General features: G+C 46.0%; 1 protein-coding gene across 1 annotated transcript in view; it reads right to left on the bottom strand.

The window, feature by feature from the left end:
* ITGA9 (integrin subunit alpha 9) overlaps window positions 1-25,832 on the bottom strand; it is a 445,717-nt gene that overhangs the window by 318,924 nt on the left and 100,961 nt on the right. The window contains exon 5 of the mRNA XM_083186309.1: window positions 19,043-19,110. Within this exon, the coding sequence (XP_083042435.1) occupies window positions 19,043-19,110 (68 nt within the window). The remainder of the gene's footprint in view (window positions 1-19,042; window positions 19,111-25,832) is intronic.

Raw genomic sequence — 25,832 nt, 5'->3', positions numbered from 1 at the left:
TATAGTACTCCCCTGGGAGGTGTGCCTTAAAAAGTGACCTAAAGTCAAATGAAACATGCCCCAAAGCAGTGATATATTTGCAGTATACTGTATTACATATATTGCAGCTGTTGCTCAGTAAGATATAGTTTATCAAAGCACACTATTACTTTTCAGATAAATGGCTACAAGCAACCTCATTTGATAATGCATGTATCTATAGCAGGGGTGGGGAACCTAAGGCCCGGGTCCGTATGCGGCCCCCGTAGCCGGTCTGATTGACCCGCCCACCCGCCCGGCGGTATTGCCAGGAGTCAAGTACAGGGGAATTCACGCGAGAGGTCGGTAGTTCTCATGATATTCCTCTTAATCAACAGCAGCCGGAGACTGTCAGTCCTATTCAGCGGCAGCCGCCGGAGCGTGGGACGGCTACAGCAGGACAATTTGTAAGATAAATTTTTACATATGGCCCCCGAAGGATTTTATTATATTATATTTTGGAACCAGCACCGGGCTCCAACAGCCCACGTTGTCATGCCAGGGGACACCCAGCCTTACCATGCGCATGGTGGCTGGTCAACCACAAGATGAAAAATTAGCACATACTAGTGCCACAGGATGCAATGAAATTTTAATTAAAATATAATAATTTATTACAAAAGCAATGTATTTTGGAGCATTGCCAAAAGTTATGAAAAAAGAGAGCAGATGGAGCTCTACATTTTGGCAGCAGCCCGATTCGTCTGAAACTATGGGATAAATTTACTAAGATGGGAGTTATATTAAAGAAGGAATGTTGCCCATAGCAACCAATCGAAGTGAGGAAGGGGGGGCATATAGTGCCTGCTGTGGCAGGTGGTGGATACAACAAATGCTGTGGCATGGCCATCTTAACAGCATTGTAGGCCCTGGGCAAAGCAATGCATATACAAGTATTCAAGGGAAAAAACAACATAGGGCCCTAGACAAAATATCGATTTGGGTCCCTCCTCTATCCAACAAGTCATACCACTATATTTTTGCGTCTGATTGAAGGTGGCATCGATAGAGTAACTTGGCACATGCCCAGTCTACCGATAAATGCTCAGCTGCGTGAACATCAGCAGGCTTTAGGTCTTTTGTAAGTAGGCTTAATACTTTTATCACATTTAAAGTAAACTGAATGCCTATTTTACTTCACAAACATTTTTAATCCTATCAACATCAAAGAAACACCGAAGCTTTCTGATGGTTTACTTTACTCAAATTGTGTTTCATGCACAATTTAATTTTTTTTAAATATTATGTATCATTACCTTCAGTCTGTGTATAAGGAATATATAAAATATAAATGCATTCTGCGTTTAGACTTGGTTTCCATGCCCAATATATCTCACTATGGTATGAAAATATTCTAAAATATGGAAACATCTGAAATTCAAACACTTCTGGTTCCAAGCATTTTGGATATGAGAGACTCAACCTGTAGCTACATGAGAGCTCTACAGAGCAGGATAACATTATAAGGATAATGTATACATTGCTGATCCTACTGGGCAGTACAATTTTATCGGTCACATCCTTCACAAAACTGTAATAAAGTTGCCTGGGTTCTCAAGAAGCCCAGGCAAGGGTATGGCCCTTTATGTTGGAGCCTGTCCTGATGCCTCCAGAATTCCAAAGCAGCCCAAACTCATATCCTGTCACATTCTGCAAAATATACTGCCCAATGCCCCTTCCAAGCCAGTTACAAACTAAAATATAAGTTGTAATAAAAAAAAAAAAAAAAACGGTACTTGTTTCCTATCTGGGCGCCCGCTAAGTTAATTGCGCACCATGCTATTCTCCGTATAAAAATCGGATCGCATCGCATCGGATACCACAAATGCACATACACGATATTGAACGATGCGATGCGATCCGATCCGATTTCGTTACCGATTTTATGGTTGGCCCATAGGATGGGCAATCTGTAACACTACTGTATTTATTAACCCTTCAAAGCCCTCCCCTTGTCACATCTGCACAGAAACACAGTATTGACGTCAACCCGAAGCGTGGCGAGCGCAGCGAGCCCCGCGAGGGGCGGCGGTACGCGTCCTCCGACTTTTTCATACCTCCACTATCCACGTTGGCGTGGAGTCGAGAATAGAATAGTGTGGCGAGCGCAGCGAGCCACCGAGCCCGAAGCGTGGCGAGCGCAGCGAGCCCCGCGAGGGGACGCGGACACTTCACAGGTATCCGTGTCCCCTCGCGGGCTTCACAGGTATCCGCGTCCCCTCGCGGGGCTCGCTGCGCTCGCCACGCTTCGGGCTCGGTGGCTCGCTGCGCTCGCCACACTATTCTATTCTCAACTCCACGCCGACGTGGATAGTGGGGGTATGAAAAAGTCGGAGGACGCGTACCGCCGCCCCTCGCGGGGCTCGCTGCGCTCGCCACGCTTCGGGTTGACGTCAATACTGGGGTGGCGTTAACAATGGAGGCGCATTTTAAACCATCAGGGGGGGTTTCCTATACAAATCGTGGGTTTGCGGGGTTATTACATTGAAATCAATGTAAAATCGGGTCTCAGGGACCATTTAACATTGATTCCAATGTAAAATCGGATCGGATCGGATAGCATCGTATGCCATCGTACATCATGGAGTACCGAATCCGAAGCGATGCGATCCGATTTCATTACAGTGCCGTACGTAGAAAACCTGGGCTAACAGATAGGAAACAAGTACCAAAAAAACCCCTTATCTGGCCAGAAGCCTGTCAGGGTTTTCATGCAGGGGAGCATGCTGTGCCGTTCCCCTGGCAAGTGGCACTGACAGGTGACAGAATGTGATATCATTAGATAACTCATCTTTCCCAATGTTCTTGAACTATCATAATGTACAGAAAATATAACACTGATGTTATCTCTTTATTATGGCCTTCTCATTGACGAAATCTGAATACAGTATTTATGGGTCTTTCTGGAACAATAACTTTTTTTCACCACCACCAACCAGGCGTTGTCTTGTAGAAGAACAAAGTGGAATTTCTCAGGAGCCAATCCAAACACTGCCAGCAGTAGATTTGGTCAAAGGCAAAGGCCTTTGATAACCTGCTACACATGAGGATGGTCTACAAAATAAGGGGGCTGGGTTTAGGAAACAACATTTGTACTTGAGTCAAAAACTAGTTAGAAAATAGTTGTGAGGCAGTAATGCTAACCATTACACATTCCGTACTGCCCCAATTTCCATCAATATATGGAATACTCTGCCATGGAAGCTTGTGATGTGATGACTCAATAGATATGTTTAAGAAAGGGTTAGACATTTTTTTAGCAGAAAATAGTATCCAGGGTTATAACCATTAATTCAAATGTAAAATAGTGGACCCAGAGGTAAATAAGACTACCATCTTGGGTCACGAGGGATTTCTGGATTTCAACAGATTGGTGTTTGCTTCATCTGGGTCATTTACAAATAATAACATACAGTAAGGATCGCAGGAGATCAATATACCGTAGGCTCAACTTGATGGGCTGGTGGCTTTTTTTCAATCTCATCAACTACAAAAATATGCATGTACAGTAACTATGTAATTAATCACTGCCACAGTGTATACAGGCCGCACGCGGTGGTCCAACTCCATGACTTTATCCTTGCATTTCCATTAGCTTGAACACAGAATATATATTTGACTACATTTGTTTTAGTGCTATAACCAAAACAAACAATGCCATAACCTAATAGATTTTACAGGGCTCAACCCTGTCACAATAACTTGGCGACACTTCAACTTGGGAATTGGCTAGACCTATCACAGGGGCGCGGAGTCTAACTGTGCCGGGGGTTTTCTGCCAGTGACCCCTCCAGGCGGCATTTGGGCTTCAGCGGCTCCTGACACGTCGGTCCCGGTCCCCTGGATAGGTTTCCCTTCTGAGTGGAAGTGCTCGGTGAATATGGACGTGGTCGTCTTAGCCGGGTCAGAACCAGATGGACAATGCAGAACAAGGGACACAGCGAAGAGTGGTCAAGGCAAGCCGGTTCGGTAACAATCGGTAAGTTCAGTATCAAGGGTCAGGCAAACGGGAGGTCAAGGATCAAGCCGGGTCAGTACACTATGAGTCACGAGGATGGGTACACAGGGGTTAAACGTAAGAGTAGTCAGGAATAGCACGGGTCAGTAACACTTGAATCAGAGACAGTATGGAACGCTGGAGTAGGTGAAGTGAACCTATACTCTGGCGGGGTTTACCTGTCAGGGACTTCCTTTTATCCCTGCAGGCACCCCCACCAATATCCTGCCTGTGCCTTTAATTACACATGAACGCGGCGCACGCGCCCCTAGTGTGCGCGCGCCCGGCTACCCGGAAGTAACACGCTGCTTGTCCCTCTTGGCGCTGCAGAGAGATCTCTGCTGCCGGAGGGGACTGCGTGCAGCCAGCACCCGCCGCCCAGACCCAGGAAGCAGCCACCCACACCAGAGGCGCCCCCGGACCCGGTAAGTGACCACCGCGGTCCGGGAGGCCGTGACAAACCCAAAGAAAGAAGGTCTGATCATGCTATTCCGTTCAGTATTGTATTGGTTTAATTTCCCCATATGCTTAGCTAGATACAGCTATCCAGAAATGCAACAAAACACGGCCATATGGTTCATGAAAAACATTTAAAATAATAAAAAAAACTTGTTTCAAACATTAAACTCATAAAAAAACACACACGTTGCTGTAAATCACATTGCTGCTGACAAGTGCCACACAAATCATATATTTATAGAACATTCCCCAACATACAAGGCCTATTCCCAGTAAATGTGCCATTGAACAGAAAAAGGCAGCTCAGCATGGGTGGTGAGGAAGCTTAGCTGCTTGGAGAGGTCAAGAACATTTGGATGCAATACAGAGACACACTAGGAAGCATCTGTTGCTGATAGAGCTTTAACGTTTTTAATCAAACACACGAGTGATTTTTTCATATTGTAACAGTCTGCTCCTCATTATACCACCTGTTTCCTTTCTATCCTTTATGTCAAATAGCTCAAAATAAAATGTAATTGCACAATAATTATACACTATGCGGCCGATTCTGGTTCACTCGCAGTGAACCGCAAACATCCCCTGTCGCCGGGCCGTTCGCTCACAGCGATGCAGGCAATGGGGGGAGGGTGTGTGTCCGTGGGCTCGGATGTCTCCCAAGGGAATGCCCAGCGTTTTTTGGGCATCCCCATAAAACATTGGGTGTTCCCATGGTATTGCTGGCGGGATGATGTGTGCCGGGGGCGGGTGACTGATGCCACATGACGTTAGCTACCTGTCCTGTCTTCGTCCTGCTGCCCGCAAATATGTCAGTCTCCACTGACATATTTTCAAAGGCACGGGAATTCATTCGATGGCAGCCAACCATTGAATGATTTCTCCTACTGCGCCACATACATGCGAGGGGATGCGTCTTCGTGGCACATCCCCTCGCATGGTTGCGAGGGAAAATGGCGTGGGGGTGGCATGCATTTGGTGGGGCAGCAGGGTGGTGTTACAAGGAGACAGTATGCTGCAAGCTTCATAGCTTACCCAGTCAACTAGAATCACCCCCTATGTATGGATAACAGCTGTCAAATTGCATTTAGTTTACTGTATAGACGTGAAGGTGTTCTACTTGATATGTGACACAACGCTGACTCTGCAAAGCTTGCACACACTACAACAAATGATTGAAATAAATGCTATATACACATACATAGAGGACATTTTTTCATTTAATTTAAGTGATTTTTAAATGAAATATATAATTATGGATGAACACTGATGATTAGCAGTGAGAATGTGCTCTTCACTACAACCCCCTATAATACAGTATGCTGTTTTTACAACAAAAAAATATACATATATTTTTTATTGAAGCAATGCATCTTAAAAACATTCAGTGTACATCTTTAGAACTTTGGTCAGGGTAGAAAATGAATAGAACAATTTACAATATGAATTATAAATGTATATATATTACACTCCTCTTTTCCAAACCAAACTAATGTATTTCAGCATGTCAATAGTTCAGGTACCAATACATTTTGTGATACAGTGATACAGGTAATTTTTCATGCAAAATATAAATTAGACATTTTATAACATATTAATTAATACACTACAGTAAAGAAATGATCTTATGAACATAAGAAACAAATTTGCTCACATCTATGTAACTGTTGTGCTCGTTTCCCCCACCCAAGACCAACATGCAACAATATATCCTATATCCTTATTATAAGTAATTTTTACGAAAAATAAATGTTAGGTATTGTATGATATTAATCAATATATTACAACAAAGAAATTATCTTATGAACATACAAAACAAATATTCAAAATTTGTTCACAGCTATATAACTGTTGTGCTCGTCTCCCCCACCCTAGACCAACATGCAACAATATACTAGCTCAGCATAGAATGACATAAGGGATCATGTTCCTCACACCATTTCTGTACAATTTTTGCAGTGTAGGAGGGAGCATTATTCTGCTGAAAGAGGCGTGGCCTAGAAGGAAAAAATTACCTTACACAGTGGTGTAACAATGGGCCTGCAGAACCCGCGGCGGCTTGGCGGACCCAGCGCCGGCAGAGTCTGCAGGGAGCGCCAGGTCCATGATGCTGCAGGCAGGTGCGGGTCCCACACTGCGGGAGTTGCCGACTGCTCACAGGCAGAGCAGCTCCCCACAGCTGAGCCTTTAGTGGGAGGTGGAGCAGTTATCCAGAATTGCAGAGATAAGAGGACGTGCTGTTGGTCCCCTCTCCTCCGTAAGTAGCGGACTGCCTGCCGGAGCCTCTACTCGCAGGCGGCCAACACATCAGAGCTATATGTGCTCTCTCATTTTCCCTGCATTTGTCCCCAGTGTCAGTTACACAGCACGCACTGCTATCAGCGGTGGCAGCCATGCACAGCAGTGTTTCTTCCGCCTTACTGGGAGTACTCTCAGCTGCAATGCTATACTGGCAGCCACAGCTGCAACACAGAGTTAGGCTGCTCTCGAAGCAGTTTCTTTTTGTCTGGGCACAGGAACACCCTCCGGCACTCGGCTTACGCAAGGGGGGCACCATCCCGCCCTGGCCTTGGAGTGGAGTCATTGCACAGGTGTTTGTGACTGCGCTCCCTCTGCACCCAACATGTGTCACCATTGCGTCAGTCATTTAAACCAGCCAATCGAGTTGCACAGTGGTCTCCAGCAGAAGAAGGTCAAGTGTGCATGTATTGTGATACTGATCAATGTGGCTGCAATGGCAGGGCCTGAAGGTGTACTGGCTGAGTGTGTACAGGTGACCATCATCCTGGCTACTTATTTTCTAACTGTAGACCCAGGCTACCCTGTGGACATCAGCCAGGTAATTTTCCCATTCACCTTCTGGGTGCTCTCAACCCGGTGTGATATGTGTGGGAAGGGGACATGAGATCACCCAACTCCTGTGATACCTCCCAGAGCCTCCTGTCCTTGGTCCCACTGACAAGTGATCCAGTCTTCCTTCTCCCAGACTCCTTTCATGTGTGGCACCCATCTACCCCTGCTTATCAGCTCCACCTGCCTAGCTTAAGGGGCCTACACATGTAGCGATATAGGGGCATTTTCTAAGCGATCTCACTAGAACACTAAGAAAATGCCCCCATATCGCTCCGTGTGTAGGGGCGATAGCGATGCGCTGGGGCAGATGTCTAATTTGTCAGAAGTGCCTGTATATATAAAAGGGGGGGCGCCAGTAACTTTTTTGCAGGGGGGAGCAAATTTTCTAGTTACGCCACTGACCTTATACCCCACTTTTTGCACAGTGACGCATAATGACCCCCGCAGTGCTGCTTACACATATAATGACCCTGTAGTGCTCATTCTACATAATGCCCCATGTAGAAAGAACATAATTACAAAACAAAATCCCCCCCCCCAGAGGCTGGTGCCGATTGGCTGGCGGAGGACCAGTTCCCACAGTTCGGAGGAGTAACCACAAGTGTCAACAAACACTTATGGCTGCTCCCGTACGATGGTCCAGGTAATGCGCTTTGTTATTTTATATCTGGTATGCCTGACACAGATTGAAGAGGACACAATCTACGTTAGAGGCCTTGGAAAGCTTAATTTCCTTCAACAGGTACCCAATGGAATTCTACTTGAGAAGTGGACTGTTCTACATTGGAAACCGTAGGTGAGAATATATGAATGAATGTAGTATGAATAAAAGGGTACTTGTGTATTATAGCGGAGCCCATCGCATCGCATTCCATAAGGCATGCGATGGTATGCTATGCGACGTGATATCGCACGATATTGTACAATGTCATACAATTTTAAAATTGTATCACATTGTGTATGGCATACAATGCCATACAATGTGATGCGAAGCTATTAAAAATTGTATAAGCACCCTAATGGGTGCTTACAATGTTAAATGCACCCCCACGCCACCCCCCCACTATAAACGTGAACCCGAAGCGTGGCGAGCGCAGCGAGCGCGCGAGGGGCGGCGGTACGCATCCTCCGACCTTTTCATACCCCCACTATCCACGTCGGCGTGGAGTTGAGAATAGAAAGTGTGGCCAGCGCAGCGAGCCACCAAGCCCGAAGCGTGGCGAGCGCAGCGAGCCCCGCGAGGGGACGCGGATACCTTGACAGGTATCTGCGTCCCCTCGCTGGCTTCACAGGTATCCGCGTCCCCTCGCTATAATACACAAGTACCAATAAAAGTTTTATTTTTCTAATGTGCGTGTCTCTAATTTCACTATTGGTTCAGTTGTATAACTACAAGTACCAGCAGGTCGGTTAATGCCCCACATGCTGGGACTTATAGTTCCACAACAAAAGCCAACAGTTAACCTATTTTTTTACACAAAAGATCAGCTAAGTGCCCACCGCTCTGGGGCACCGGGACAACCCTGTGCTTTAGCCAGGGCTGGGGTTATCTGGAGGGGAACCCCCCCCCGGGCTGACCAGTCAGGTGTTATATTGCTTTGGCCGGGGGAACTTGTATAAAAAGTGGCATTACCCTGCTGGCTGTTTGGGGCCAATGCTTGCTTGTTGTCCCCCATATTTTGAGACCCAGGACCGGCCCTTGAGCCTGGTGCTGGTTTTAGAAATATGGGGGTACCCATTTTTTTTCCCCCTGAATTTCTCAAACCAGGACCGGTACTTTTAAATTATTTATTTATTCTTTTTTTTACACAGAGAAGCCTCCATGGATCTGACTGACAAGTTTCTAAGAGAACAACATTGTTAACTTTTACTATTTCCCCATGATGAAGCTTCTATAATTATGTTAAGAAGATTGTATCTTCAAGTAAATATGGGATTTTTATAATATAAACGTATGACATTTTGGGTGATATTATTTAGATATAATATATTTGGTAATAATACCCTTTAATATTATTTCTTTATAAAAATACAGATGTAGCCACGCTCATCGTATTTTTGAACCCTTTGGGTTTATCCAGTCTGAACCATTGTCCTGCTGTAGTCTTGAAACTTGAATTTACTAATCGTAAATAATCGGGATCCTCAACCTGTAGTGCCAAATACAGTGGGTAAAATGGGCGGCTCTTTAAACTGCACTCCAATTTTACTTTATTTAGCATTTTAATGGTGTCTGCAATATAAGTGTGAACATGCTGGTAAAGTAGCATGTTCATAATTGTTTTCACTTGCATTTTTATTTTGACAAAATCTTCATTTAGCAACTGGCCATTTAGGATGTTCCATAACTGTCAATATAAGACAATCTGAAGACATATGAGGAACAAATTCATTGCATGAGTGTGTTAAAATTCAAATTGTCCAAATATGAATAGGGGTGTGTAATTACAGATGGAGCCTTCTTCAACTATCCTTCTCTGGAGAGCCATGGTGAAACGGGTTGCTCGACCCAGGTTATAAGGTTTGGTGCTTTCATACCACACCTCAACCTGGGTCTCTACGTCAGCAACTCTGCAATATTCCGGGTCCAAAGTGCGGTGTGAAAGACAACCTCTTCAGGAAAATCCTGCATTTGCCCCTGTGCCCGTAGAGTGTAGTCCAGGATGAAGGTGTAATATACACCAAAACTATATCACCGACTGTTAGCCATAAAGCTCTGATGGATGGGTGACTAAATGCTTTCCCCATTGATCAGTTGTTTTTGATCCAGTTGCTGTGCTTTACATTTCATTTTTTTATTTAAAAATTGTATCTACAGTATATGAAGGTATATGAAGATCGCTTGTAGTCTTTAAATTGCTTATCAACGTTTTGCTAACTTTATTAGCATCTTCAGGATATAATAAAAGAATAAAGTTATTGAAACATTCATAAGCAATTTATAGACTACAAGCTATCTTCTTTTGATGTGACGTGAGTGCCGCACTCTGGAGGAATATATGGGCAGTTGAAGCTGTTTGTGAAGGCACCCGTTCCAAGCTATCATTTGGTTGTGTGAGTGCCAGACATTATTATATATATATATACAGAAATATAACCTCCTGGGGGTATATTAAATGAAACGTATAATACTTAAAACATTATAAAAGGAAATCAAACACCCATGGGAGCTTGCATGCACTAGACTTAGTATAAAGGGACTTCTAGATAACTGCTCCTCGAGACTTGGTATTCACAGAGTCCTTAATCCAGAGCAGGGATAAAAGTAGACAGGTGAATATATTATGTCCCGACCGAGTATTTCTAAATGGTTGTACTCACTTCTAAGCACAGTGTCACCTTGTGTTTGGGATCAGTAAGTGTCCATGCACTGAAGCCGGCCTCAGATATTCTCCTAAACAGTATGAAGGCGTTTCGGCTAAAAAGTGCTCTCTGGTGTTATACAAGTAAAACCAAAACACTCAGCTTAGCCGTCTACAGTGTCTTATAGCCGAATTAATGGCTGGCAACCGGCAATAGATACACGTCCCGCTGAAGTAGTTAAAAACTCTGGGACGCTATGTCTAGACATTTGCAGTACCTGTACCACAGAATGGGTCAGCTGAATGTAATCTCTGTCCCCTCAATTAGCTTGACTGCTTGCCGCTAGTAGCTTGGGTCTATGCCAAGGTATCAACTACAGGGAACGGGAACATCTTTTATCATGGTCCTTGGTATAGATCAAATCTCCTTTAACGCATTTCACCGTACTCAGGGCGGCATTTTCAGTGTAATCTAACCAATTATTTGGTTTGATTAAATTGATCAATTTGATGTGTGACATTTGTATATCTGTGTACAACTGAGTATGAATCTATATGAAGAGCTACTATGCAACAGCCATGGCTTTTTATCATGCCAAGTTCTGTTGTGCTTCATCTGTGATAAACAGTGGGCAAGAGGCAGGAGAGAATAGCAGCCAACTTTCATAAAATGCCGTTCTCTGAGGTTTGGCTGTGATCCGCATATGCACCAGGCACCACTTGGATGCGGTGAGCAATGCCATCTTCAGACCGGCGTTGCCCTAGTGAAGCCTATCAGCTTCTATCGCACTGCACCTGCTGTAAGGGACTCCTGGTCCTGAACCCAAAAGTCCTACCATTAAAAACTAGGACAGCTCTTACTAAAATCTCCACGCACCCTACCTGTGATACATTTATGTTTAATCAACCAATTAAGGTGCCGTTAATGTCACATCATACTGTCTCTAGCACACTGTGAGTTGTGTTTCGCTTGTCTGTGATGCAAAGAAGCTGGGCATCTCGCACTGGCTCCTGAATTTTGTACAAATTTGTATGAATGAGTCTAGGATGAAAGTAAAGTTGCTTGACTTCCTAAAGTAACACTCATGGAGAATGAGTTAAGACGAAACATAAACCACATTGAAGCCCTAAATCTCAGACTCCTGTTAGACCTGCTTTATATTAGCATTTTAACACACTCCATATGCTGTATTTTCTCACAGCACTTTCTATCAATAAAGCCTTAACTACAAAACTTGTCATGGTTATTAAAAAAAATGTAAAACGAATGAATTAGAGAATATACAGTTATAATTGTGATAGGCATTGCTCTGAAAAAAGGATTTACAGAACTGCAAATGCTGATGTGCTACTTATTTCCAGTTACACTTATACCTCTTTCAGACCTCAAATGCCGGTCTCTGAGCATCGGTATGTCATCGGGGGCGGGGGAGGAGGCAGCACTTGGAGCTGCCGCTGTCTCCAAGCACTGCCTCCTCCTTTGTGTGAACGGGACCCGGGTTACCCGTTCACACTGAACAGCAACCCTGGAAAACACTGTGTTCAACCCTGGTTGTGACCTGGGTTGAAATGCCGGATTGCTCGACCTAGGAAATTTGCTAGCGGCGCTTTCACTCCGCAGCTCAGCCCAACAATAATCTGGGTCCTTAGGTGCGGTCTGAAAGAGGGATTATTAATGCTGATAGAGAAAATATATTGTAAGATAATAATGAACAAGTACATTAATGAAAGTTTACATCAAAGTGTACATCACCCTGACATCCCATGAAGTTATAATTAACTAAGGGAGTGTTGGGAATACGGAGTGCACAAGGTGTCACCATCTGAGGATGTTACAAAAAATGCTGCTTCCTCCTCAGTGGCCAGAAGGTAGGGCTAGACTGGCCTACAGGGGCATAGGAGAAAACCTCTTTGGGCCTCACTGCCTATACTGCATATAGACTATGGTGGATTGTCTACAGTGTATTATGTATTAGCAGTATTTACTATATATAAAGGGCCCAGACCATGCACTTGCATAGTATAATAACCAAGCCATCAAGCATGGGCACCTACCACTGCATTCCCCTGGTGGGTCATTCATGCCCCAATCCGGCACTGCCAGGAGCTACACTATGATGTTATTGTACAGGCCTGGCTCCCAGTTACTGAGAAAGACCCAGTGTGGGGACAGTTGCTGCACAAGCAGGTGCAATGGCCCTAAGCAATGTCACCTCAGTCTCCACCACCCTGGTCAGCCACACAATCCTCTCTGGCCAGCATGGCCTCCATTTCTACTGTCCTGCCCCCCCCTCCCGCTCTGTAGAAGCCCCACCTCAGTCTCTTTGATTGACTAATAATAAAAACAACTAATAACAATAATAATAATAATGTCTTAGCAAAAAAAGTCTCCGCCTGTGAAAGAAATATATGAAAAATTACAACGCATGTATAACCATTTCAGTTATTTCAATATAAAAGATAGTAAAGATAGTAGGGACTGTGAGATTTTTTTTTTTCATTCATTTTTCTTTTTTGTGAGAATCCAATTTCCTATTATCATTTGTGTTCTGACACAGAATATGACAGTAAACCTGAAATATACTAATACACTAAGCAATGTGTGTACCCAGAGAGATCGCGAGTGATGGAACCTGGCAGGGAAGCACACTTGCTGCCACAGCACAGCCCCTGCTAGCAATGTCTTCTGTCGGCCCTGACGACATGCAGGAGCGTACATTTTTAGCAACATAGCAGCACACACTAAATGATGTGCCGCATATATCCTTCACATGTCAAGTGTGTAGCCCCACAAGGGAGAATAGCCGGGATCCCGACTGTGGGGCATTTGAACAGTTGGGATTCCGATGTCGGTATACGGACAGTCAGAATCCCAACTGTCCGGAGATCATCCAGCACCCCCAGCTCTAATGTTCCAACTTGTATACCCTATACAGTACTAAAGCATTGAGCAGAAGGATATGAAAGTACAATTTATAAAAACAAATATAGAAACTTAACTTACAAAACTTTGTTTCTAGGGTTCCACCCAGATGTTAATAAATAAGAATATGCTAAATAGAGAGTGTTTGAGGAAAGGTCAAAGAATAAAGATGTTATAGTCTTGTCAGTAGTTGCACATGCAAAGCTTTATGAATGCAATTGTTTAAGGGCAACATGAGACAGTACAGTACACTGAGTTTTCCACACACACATGCACACAATTTGATAAATATACATCAGAGATACATCATCATGATATTAAGCAATGCAATCACATTACCAAGTTGCATGGGAAGAAACCTCTACTTATTAATCTAATGTCAACATCCATCCCAGTTCTGTATAAAATTAGTTCGGTGAAATTTCCACATTTAGAATGATGACTTTTTAAAACCAGCACGACGGCTGAGCCAAAAATGCTTGGGCCACTTTTCCGTTTTAATCTGATTGCATTCTTAACAAACGCAAGAGGGTGAGGAGTGAAATGGACGATTGAAAGGGCTAAGATTTCACTGTAACGTATAAGCTCTAGCTATATTAGTAGAAATACTATACCTAGCATGACAGCTGCTGAGAATATAGAAGAACATGAAGGCTTCTGTTTTAGGCCTGTGTTATATACTAAACTGAGATCTTGCTTCTTTGTGACAGTACAAGTGTAACGGCGTTCACCTAAAGTTTACATCTCAGGGTTCCCATTTACAAATTCCCAAAGATGTTTCTCAACACAGGATAATTAGAGCAAGCGTATAGGGTTACTGTAACCTGGCTGCACAGTAAAGCCCAAAACTAAACAAAGAGAACGCTTCTTATTTAAAACAGTTTTGTGCATTTGTGTTCACACATCGGCCTGATTTAGCGACGCACCTGTGTAACAAACCTGAGCATCAAATATCAAATACAGGTTGAGTATCCCTTATCCAAAGTGCTCGGGACCAGAAGCACTTTGGATAACGGATTTTTACATATTTTGGTATATATTTTATATTTGAATGAGGTATCTTGCATTTATATTGTATAAACACATCAAACATGCAATACACACATATTTTATTTGTGCATGAAACAAGGTTTTAAAACATAAAACAATGTTTGTTTACTATCTCAGACAATTAGTTTGAATGCCAAACCAATCATTTTCTTGCACATATTTAGTGCCATTTACATATCATGTCCCCAGTAGTGCCAGTTACAGATGTCCCCAGTAGTACCATTTGCATATCATGTCCCCAGTAGTGCCCGTTACAGATGTCCCCAGTAGTGTCAGTTACAGATGTACCCAGTTGTGCCAGTTACAGATGTCCCCAGTAGTACCATTTACATATCATGTCCCCAGTAGTGCCAGTTACAGATGTCCCCAGTAGTACCAGTTACAGATGTCGCCAGTAGTGCCAGTTACAGATGTCCCCAGTAGTGCCAGTAACAGATGTACCCAGTAGTGCCAGTTACAGATGTCCCCAGTAGTTCCATTTACATATCATGTCCCCAGTAGTGCCAGTTACAGATGTCCCCAGTAGTGCCAGTTGGATGTCCCCAGTAGTGCCAGTTACAGATGTCCCCACTAGTGCTAGTTACAGATGTACCCAGTAGTGCCAGTTACAGATGTCCCCAGTAGTTCCATTTACATATCATGTCCCCAGTAGTGGCCGTTACAGATGTCCCCAGTAGTGCTAGTTACAGATGCACCCAATAGGTTTTTAGCAAATAAAACAAAACAAAAAGGTACATCTTGGGAACTATGGTTTTCAGAATAATTTAGATAACGGATAACTGGATAAGGGATACTTAATCTGCACTCCCTTATTATATATATATATATATATATATATATATATATATATATATATATATATATATATATATATATATATATATATATATATATATATATATATATATAGGACAGAGCATTACCAATGTATAGCTCTACAGCAGAGATCTCAGTATTAGGCTTGGATACACCCCAATGAAACAAAGGGGGAAATTTACTAATATGAAAAACCTAGTTTTTCGTATTAGTATTTTCCCTACGACTGCATACGACTGTTTCAGTCGTATGCAAAGTCGTGTTCCGGAGGGTCATTTACAAAGCAGTCATATACGACTGCTTTGTAACCCACCGATGTCGTAGTAATTCGTATTAGTGGCCGTATATACGGCTGCTAATACGAATTATTTGTAGGCAGTCTGCACGGATCAGTCAGATCCGTGCAGGCTGCAATGTGTAAAAAAAAATTAAATAAATAAATAAAAAAAAACGGCGTGGGGTCCCCCCCACAGCCGAAACCAGCACCAGGCTGACTAGGGAAGCCAATCCCGGGGCATTTTTTCAATCCCGGGATTCGGGATTGAAAAATGCTCAATCCCGGGATTCCCGGGATCCCGGGATTGGCTTTCCTAATAAAAATACACCCTGGCTGCCCCACATTTACTTGCGTTTCAGGGTCCAGCAGGGTTGCCAGGAGCCCGGTTGGTGGGTGGGACGACGGGTCGTCCATGCTGCTGGCTGGGTGCGGGCTGGCGTGCTGGCTGGGTGGACGAGCTGACGCGCTGGATTTGCAGTTGGCGTGGTGGGCTTGCTGGATGTGCGGGCTTGCTGGCTGGGCGGGCGGGCAGGTGGGCTTGCTGGCTTCTTGCTGGCTGGGCGGGCCGCCTGGCTTCTTGCTGGCTGGCTGGGCGGGCGGTCTTGCTGGCTGGGCTGGGCTGGCTGGACGGGCGGCGCGGCATCACACTGCCGGGCGCAACCTCTGCCTGCGCAGCGTGACCCCTGATCTCCGTCACGCTGCGCAGTGCTGTCGGGAGAAGTCGGGCCGCGTCTGAGCTACGCTCAGACGCTGCCCGGCATTAGACTGCGCGCATGCGCGGTCTAATCCCGAAATCCCGGGATTGGAAACTCCAATCCCGAGATTGAAATCCCGGCGTTTTGGAGGCCAAATCCCGGGATCCCGCCGATCCCGATCCCGGGATTGGCCTCCCTAAGGCTGACAGAGCCTGGAGCCGGTAATTAAAAATCAGGGAACCCGACAAATAGGGGTTCCCTGATTTTTAACAACCAGCCCCAGGCTCCTGCTCTGGGGCTGGTTCCCAAAACACGGGGGACAAAATGACTAGGGGTCCCCCGTATTTTAAGAACCAGCCCCAGGCAAAACCAGCCAGCAGGGTAATGCCACAGCCGGGGGGAGACTTTTTATGCAAGTCCCCCCGGCCAAAGCATTAACCCTACCGACCAGTCAGCCTGGCCAGGGGCCCTGGGGGAGTGGGGACCCCCCCAATAAAGGGGTCCCCCCCTCCAGGACTTACCTGACCAGGCTGAAGCCTGGTGCTGTCCTCGATGCCCCTGGGCGGTGGGCATCGAGCTGATTATGGTGTAAAAAAATAGAACAAACTATTGTTTTTTACTGTGGCACTACAAGTGCCAGCAAGCCTCCCCAGCAAGCTGGGACTTGGAGAACCACAAGTCCCAGCCTGCTGGGCATTAAAGGGCCCGCTGGGTCTTGTAGTGCCACAGTAAAAAAAATAGTTAAATAAAACACACTGACACCCATTTTAAATAAAAGTTTAATACACACATTACATACATACTTATACTTACCTTTCTTGATCCCGTAGGTAGCCCTGGTCCTGATGTCCTGTGTCGTCCTCCAGGTCCATGTCGGCTGTCTGCGTCGTCCTCCAGGTCCATGTCGACGGTCCGTGTCGTCCTCCAGGTCCATGGCGGTGTCCAGGTCCGAAGAAATCCATGTTGGAGCTGTGGAAGGAAATCCTACTCACCTGGTCCTGCGCTGAAGAAGTCTTCTCTTGATCCGACGTAATCCAGGTAATGTTGAAGCTGTCGCCGGTCCCCGCTGTCTCCGCTGTCTCTGCATCGCGCTGAGGAGAGATGCTGAGATGTTTCATATTCGGCGCCTCTCCTCAGACTGAATTCTATTGGCCGCCTAGCAGGCCAATCAGGAGCCGAGAAAGTCGTCTCCTGATTGGCCTGCTAGGCGGCCAATAGAATTCAGTCTGAGGAGAGGCGCCGAATATGAAACATCTCAGCATCTCTCCTCAGCGCGATGCAGAGACAGCGGAGACAGCGGGGACCGGCGACAGCTTCAACATTACCTGGATTACGTCGGATCAAGAGAAGACTTCTTCAGCGCAGGACCAGGTGAGTAGGATTTCCTTCCACAGCTCCAACATGGATTTCTTCGGACCCGGACACCGCCATGGACCTGGAGGACGACACGGACCGTCGACATGGACCTGGAGGACGACGCAGACAGCCGACATGGACCTGGAGGACGACACAGGACATCAGGACCAGGGCTACCTACGGGATCAAGAAAGGTAAGTATCAGTATGTATGTACTGTAATGTGTGTATTAAACTTTTATTTAAAATGGGTGTCAGTGTGTTTTATTTAACTATTTTTTTTACTGTGGCACTACAAGACCCAGCGGGCCCTTTAATGCCCAGCAGGCTGGGACTTGTGGTTCTCCAAGTCCCAGCTTGCTGGGGAGGCTTGCTGGCACTTGTAGTGCCACAGTAAAAAACAATAGTTTGTTCTATTTTTTTACACCATAATCAGCTCGATGCCCACCGCCCAGGGGCATCGAGGACAGCACCAGGCTTCAGCCTGGTCAGGTAAGTCCTGGAGGGGGGGACCCCTTTATTGGGGGGGTCCCCACTCCCCCAGGGCCCCTGGCCAGGCTGACTGGTCGGTAGGGTTAATGCTTTGGCCGGGGGGACTTGCATAAAAAGTCTCCCCCCGGCTGTGGCATTACCCTGCTGGCTGGTTTTGCCTGGGGCTGGTTCTTAAAATACGGGGGACCCCTACTCATTTTGTCCCCCGTGTTTTGGGAACCAGCCCCAGAGCAGGAGCCTAGTTGTTAAAAATCGGGGAACCCCTATTTGTCGGGTTCCCTGATTTTTAATTACCGGCTCCAGGCTCCGTCAGCCTGGTGCTGGTTACGGCTGTGGGGGGGACCCCACGCCGTTTTTTTTTATATATTTAATTTTTTTTCTATTTTTTTACACTGAAGCCTGCACGGATCTGACTGATCCGTGCAGGCTTAAAGCAAATACGACAGGAAAATGGTGTTCTATTTTCCTGTCGTATTTGCGTGGGTGTTTTACACCACTAAGCAGCCGTATTATCCATACGGCTGCTTAGTAAATCAGAAACCACCATTCTTTTGAATGGTGATTTCTGTCGTATCCTATCGATGGTGTAGACATTCGTATTTGTAAATACAAATACGAATGTTCCATCTTTAGGACTACGAATTGTTGTATTTTTGGGATTGTAAATCCCGAAAATACAAATTCGTAAAAAAAAGGTGTATTTCTGCCTACGAATACACCTTTTTTCTACGAATCCATTTTGGTAAATGTCCCCCAAAATGTCAATTACGTTGTTTAAAAATGGCACGTTTTAGAAGACATTACTGACCTCCATAAACGATCCTGCAATCCCAGCTTGGCAAGAGCCATGTTCCTCACCATATTTCTTCTTGTATTCTGGAAAGAATAAAGATAACAATATAGTTATGACATTTTCTCTTTAATTAACTTTAGCTGTGTGAGGCCTACAATTGTAACAACACACACTGTATATTACCACATTTACCACCCAGCCACAAAGGTCTAATCTTCAGCCAGCATGGGAACGTATTCAGCCACAAATATGTATGCCTTCCAGATTAGTCACATATTTCAGAGCTGCATTTTCTTATTAACTACTTTGTGAGAAGTTTCATTAGATTTATTGCACTGGAACTAAAGGAAGTATATAAAAGTAAAATTCTGGCACAAAGCTCATTTGTAATGGAAGATATTAGAGCTCATTTAGTGGTGGAAGCATATGGGCTTTTGGGGAATGCAGGAAACAATATGCATTATTGTAATTATTATAATTTTATTTATAAGGCACCACAAGTGTTTCGCAGCGCCGTACAAAGGAACAGTACATGGAGACAAAACTTGGCATTACATTGAATAAATAACAAAATAGAGTACAAATAAAGAGAGCCACAGTTTAATACACATTACAGCTTAAATATAAGTAGTGAAGACTCAATAAACATACTACAAGAGGCTTTTGGCCAATGATGTGGATGAGTATGCAGACGAAGATGGTCACTTAGTGTTTGAGCATAGGAGAACTGTGAGTGAAATGTGAAGAGAAGAGAGCTTTGACAACAGGAGGGAAGAGGGCCCTGCTCGGAGGAGCTTACAATCTAGTAGGATGCATGCAAGACTTCAGTTTGTATTTATAGTTAGAAACTTTTTCTGATACAAACAATTCAAAAATAGTACTACCTATGCTAGGTATTCCCCAGGCATACCAATGTGTATACCAGAGGCCTCTGGTGTATATTTTATGTACAAATGGACACTGTAGACAAAAGTGATTGTACACTGACAGCAAAAATAAACACCAACTTTTAAGTCTTTCATGACCCACTGCATTCATGCACCATTCAAATCTTCTTATCTAAAATAACGACTCGGACAACTGAAATGTGGTGAATGGGGTCGTCTTTTTATTTTTCTGAAAGAGGGCGGCCTATTTGATCTAATTATAATATTTAAATTTAATATTTAAATTTAACTATCTATGGTGGCGAGGTCAGAACAGCTTTAAATAAAGATTTCTTGGGCCGACTGCCCAAAAGAACAAGAACTGGCCTCCTGCCACATCCCTGTCCTTAAAATAAAGTTCAGGCCACCTACCTGAACGATCTAAATATTCCCCATCAGGTCACAACTCAACTAAAGCGACATAAGGGGCCCACCTGGATCGGTGATGCCCCTGAAGGAAAAACTGTTGCCATGCTAAAGTCACTTTCTCCAAAGGAGTTGCCCCTCAAGGGAAATAAATCTCAAAAGGTGTTAATGTACAAATTAACCTAGCCACCGTTCTGAGACCGGCCACCTGCCAAGATCTCCTGATCCGGCACCGCCACCATAGACTAAACTACATACCTCTCAAACTCTCTACAATATCCCTAAGGAACAAGGCCATACCCTCTTCTGAAAGGTGTACTCCGTCGCTCCTGTACAATCTCTGATCGCGGAAGGTGATACCCGCATGCGGAATCGAGTATCCGCCATGCTGACAGACAGCTCGACCCACTACTGAGTTCACCCTCCGTCTAACCAGGTCAATTGCACCAGGATTAAGAGCACCCCTCCAATTCTGCCTTGGTATAATGTTTGACCAAAAAACTCTGCAAAAGGGGAAACGCTGCAAAATATCTACTAACGCGTTCCTGATTTCAAATCTAACCTCCAGACAGGTTCTGGACGTTAAATCATTACCCCCTAATTGCACAATTAAAAATAATGGAAAACCAAACCTATCCACTGCCTCTTCGAATGTCTGCCTAAATTGCGAAAACCGCAACCCACGGTGCCCTACCCATCTGAACAGGTTCAGTTCTGGATACTGAGAGTAATCCAGAACATTTGGGGAAAATGATAACCAGTAAACAAAGGAATGACCCAACAACCAGATACATTGCGGGTCAATCCTCATGCCTGAAAAAAGAATATTTAGAAAAATTAGTATGATTTTTTGAATTAGATTAATTTAAAATAGAGTATAACCTGACATTGGGCTTTGTTTAAACCCTAACATTGGGCTGGGGGGGGGGTGGGGGGGGATTTGGGTCGCCCCAATTTGACTTGAGGCAAAAAACACACCCACCAGCCGGCAGAAGCCGTAATTAAAACTGGTGGCAATAAAAAATTCCTCAAGGCCCCCCAAACACTAAAGCGTGTTTGAGCGAGCGGCTAATCCTCAAAGGGGGCGCACTGCCAGATCAAGGTCTGATGTAACGTCGAAACGCACCAGACCTCCATCTACCCAGTGCCCGAATAGATCTATCGGACCAACCCGCCGCAGCGGCAGCCGAAGCGGCGCCGATGCGAAAAGAGTGTGTCCCATACATCTCCGGTGAGAGACCCAGGTGCAGGATACCCCGTTTCAAAACCGCATTAAACTGATAACGAGTCAGGGGAGACCCATCCATATGAATGAGCCATCCCCCAGGCACGTCAGGACGCAAGGACGAATACGCCCCTGCCACAGCCAACGGACAAATCCGCCGATCCGGACAGGACCCCATTCGTACCCAACGCCCCCTGCCAACTACATCGGTCTTGGACCGTTGTACCCTGCACCATAACCCGTCGGGGGCAACGACGACATGGTTTGTCAGCATAGGTGAAGCCGATGACCGAGATGGTGCCACCAGCTCACCCATCCTGAACGCCCCATGGAAGGCCATAACGAAAGCCATGGCGAACAGTTTGGCCTCATACAGAGAGGAGCAAACTGCTTTCAAGGCGCGGACCAGCTTACCCAACAGACGGCCGTCAATCGGCCGCCGCCTGTCGGGAATGGGCGGTTGTAATCTCGCCCAGCCCTTGAGCATTCTCTGCAGGAAAAAGGACTTTGTAATGTCCTTCTTCCCTTTCAAACGAAGAAAGTAAGAGATGCCTGCTAAGGCCTTACTCACTGCGCCACGTGACTTCCCGGCTACATAGAAACGCCACACAAAGGCAAGAATTAATGATTTTAACGTCTTACCTCTGTTGCCCCTTTCCAATAGGAATTGGCTCCAAGTCTGCCAAGCCGACAAATATGCGGCAAACGTAGCCGGCGCCAAAGAGCTATGTGCTAGCCCCTCCATACCGGGTGTATTACCTGCCATACATAAAAAGGGCAAATGTCACCCGTTAAACGTGCATTTGGTGCCAGACGTCTAAAACGCTGCCATTCAAAACGCGAAAGGGCATCGGCTATTTCATTATGTACCCCGGGGACATGTCTGGCTCTCAACGTTATGTTGTTAATCAGACATGTCAGCACAATTTGCCCGATAACCCTGAGCACCTCTAAGGAAGTAGATTTTTGTCTGTTGATAGCGTAAACAACCCCTAGGTTGTCACACCAAAAAACCACTTCCTTATTTTTTAAGACCTCATGCCACAGCTCAAGAGCGACCATAATGGGAAATACTTCTAATAGCAGCATGTTCCTCGTGAATCCTTTCTCTACCCAGCTAGCAGGCCAGGATTCTGAACACCACCTACCGGCAAAGAAAGCGCCAAAACCAGTGGCGCCCGCTGCATCGGTATATAGCTCCAGAATAGAATTAGAAATAGGTGCCTCCTGCCATATGCAAACCCCATTAAATTGGGACAAAAAGGCATCCCAAATAACCAGGTCACGTCGTATTTCGCTTGTGAGCCTAATGAAATGATGAGGCCTCCTTATCCCCACGGTAGCCCTTTCTAATTTTCGCATGAAAATCCTCCCCATGGGTATTACCCGGCAAGCGAAGTTAAACACACCCAATAATGATTGAGCCTGTTTAAGCGTCAGTTTACCTGCTGCGAGGCCAAACAAGATTTCCTCATGTAACCGGTTAATCTTGTCTCTTGGGAGCCTACATTGTCCCTGTACTGTGTCCACTTCGATCCCTAAAAAGGTTAATACTGTAGTTGGGCCCTCGGTTTTATCCTCCGCTATTGGTACTCCAAACGACTTAAAAAGTGTCTGGGTATACTCCAATAGGGCCAAACATCTATCAGAGTTTGGTGGGCCAACTAGCAGAAAATCATCTAGGTAATGCGCTATTCCGGACTCTCCAGAAACCTTATGCAAACACCATTGCAAAAAGGTGCTGAATCGCTCGAAATAAGCGCAGGAAATGGAACACCCCATGGGAAGGCATCTATCGAAATAATACCCGTCATCTAATTTAAAACCCATGAATTTAAAAGCTGATGGGTGCAGAGGCAATAACCTGAACGCTGATTTAACATCTATCTTGCAAAGCAAAGCCCCTTTTTCAAATGACCTCACTAATGCAATGGCCTCATCAAAAGATTGATACACCACCCTACACAATTCCTCAGGGATGGCATCATTAACTGATGCACCCCTTGGGCTGGATAGATGCTGAATCAGCCTAAATTTACCCTCCACCTTTTTGGGGACTACTCCTACTGGGGAAAGGATCATGCCCTGAATAGGAAGCTCTTCAAAAGGACCAACCTTCCGGCCTAAATTCACCTCGGCACTAACCTTTTCCCTAACAATTAAAGGAAACTGATATGCCGAACGCAAATTCTTGACAGACCCTTGATTAATGTTACCCGAGATTGGCAAGGCGAACCCCTCTGAGAATCCATTTTTAATGAATTCTGCTTCCTCTCTAAAGGGGTACCTCTCCAACCACGGCAACATGGCCTGTAGCCGGACAGGGGATGGAGCTCTAAGCATGATTTGGCTCCGCTGGACCGCGGATTTGCCTGCTGCTCGAAGCTCCACCCTGTCCCTGTGCTGGTTTGCTGCAGTCTTTAATGGGATGACTGCCTCCACACCTGATACAGGAGTGCCGAAAACGACACTTCTGTCCCAGGTTACATGTGCTATTGTTGTAGGCGAAGCATTTCCCATGACCTACCCTCTTTGCACTGCCCCCTGCAACCTGGCCCCCTTGCTTCTTGTTCCAAGGTTTTGAAGAAGCATCACCAATTGGCACGGCAGAATTTGTGACCTCGACATAAAGCTCAATGTCCTTTCTGCCGAAGTCACAAATATCCTTCCCATGCTGCTTACGCCTGAATTCCTCATCATACGTGCGCCACCCGTAGCCGCGGTATGAAGTGTATAAGTTGTGAATTAGATACTGATATCGTATCAAACTCATGTACTCATCAGGCCTAGACTCCATATAACAAGCTGCGAAGACCAGCATTCCTCGCACCCAGTTATTGTAAGTCATTAACGCTTCCTCGCTGTCAGTGCCTTTCTTTCGCGCAGCAATCAGCGCTTTCTGGCTTTTGCTAGTAAGTGCAAATATGTTAACATATTTGCCCTTCCTAATCCTATCACGCATCCTTGGACGCAACCCCCGCATTACTGCGGTGTTTGCGCACTGGACAGAATCGGATTCAACTGTGACTATTGAATCCTCACTTGGAGATCGCCTCGTTCGCCTCCTCTTCCTCCTGGATCTCCTCACCCCGTCATCCGACGAGGAGGGTGATTCCGAAGAAGTGGAGGCCAGCGAACTGTCCGAGTGCCTGCGTCCGCGCTTCTTACCTGAACGTTTGCCGCGCTTACCCTTTTTATGCCTCCCCCCACCTGATGAGCTTGTCCCATCAGTATCAGAGTTACCTGTACCTGACCCGCATGAATTAACCCAATCAGGGTCAGAAGGCAGCTCACCACCGGACTGCGAAGATCCTCCGGACCTGCTGCCATCACCTCGTCGGCGTCCCCTTGCTGCTCGATCCATGACTCCAGAAGTGCCTGCTACTGCGGGCACAAAAGGGACATTTGTCTCACCAATCAATTCATTAGTAACAGGTGACCCTGCAGACATATTGCTGGTGGCACCCAGGGCAGAGGAAAGGGCCGGCACCATGGTCTGTGTCAGTGCTGCAGCGTCTATTGGACGCTGACCACCAGCACCCTGCCCACCTGGACCGGTGGTTAACAGGGGCACTATGGCGGATACCACTGCTGCACAGATCGTGGATAGCGAGGCCATGTTCCCAGTGGGGGCACCCCCCCGAACCACCTCCGCATAAGTACGGTGGGACCCCGCATTATTAACCCTGCCTCCCGTTGGGACCAACGCCAGGACATTCTGCTCACCTATAGACCCTGAGGATGAGCCTCCATCCTCAAACCCAAATGCAGGCACATCAAATTGCAATGCTCTCCTATTCGTTCTCCTTGCCCTGGCGTTGCCCCCCACCGGAGAATCCTCATATTCCTCAACATCATTTAGCTGGGGAGTTATATCATCCTCCCCAGCATTTGACTCTCTTCTGCCAGAGGGCAGCTCTGCGCGACTTCTACCACGCGCAGACCTGCCCCCTCTAGCAGCAGCAGGGCGTCTAGACTGCCGCTGCCCCTCTGAAATGCCAGCGGGAACCCCCGCTGATGAAGCTGCCAAACGGGAGGCGCCTCACTGCTGCTGCGCTGCTCCCGGCCCCCCCGCTGACCCCTGACCCCCGCCTACCCGGCGCGATCGTACTGCGCTAGGCCGGCGGTGCAGGGAGTCATCAGCAGTCTGCACTCGTCCCCTGCCAGACGGAGCGTCACACGGCCGCCCGCGAGCTGCCCTAGCCGCGGGCTGCCTTGCTCCTGAGCGACGCCCGCGAGCTGACGGAGCGTCAGCCGCGGGTGCCCTATTACCACCACGCCCGCGAGT

This window comes from Crinia signifera, chromosome 5 (assembly GCF_055691185.1).
Source record: "Crinia signifera chromosome 5, ASM5569118v1, whole genome shotgun sequence".
Taxonomy (NCBI): Eukaryota; Metazoa; Chordata; class Amphibia; order Anura; family Myobatrachidae; genus Crinia; species Crinia signifera.
This window is presented reverse-complemented; position numbering and strand designations above follow the sequence as displayed.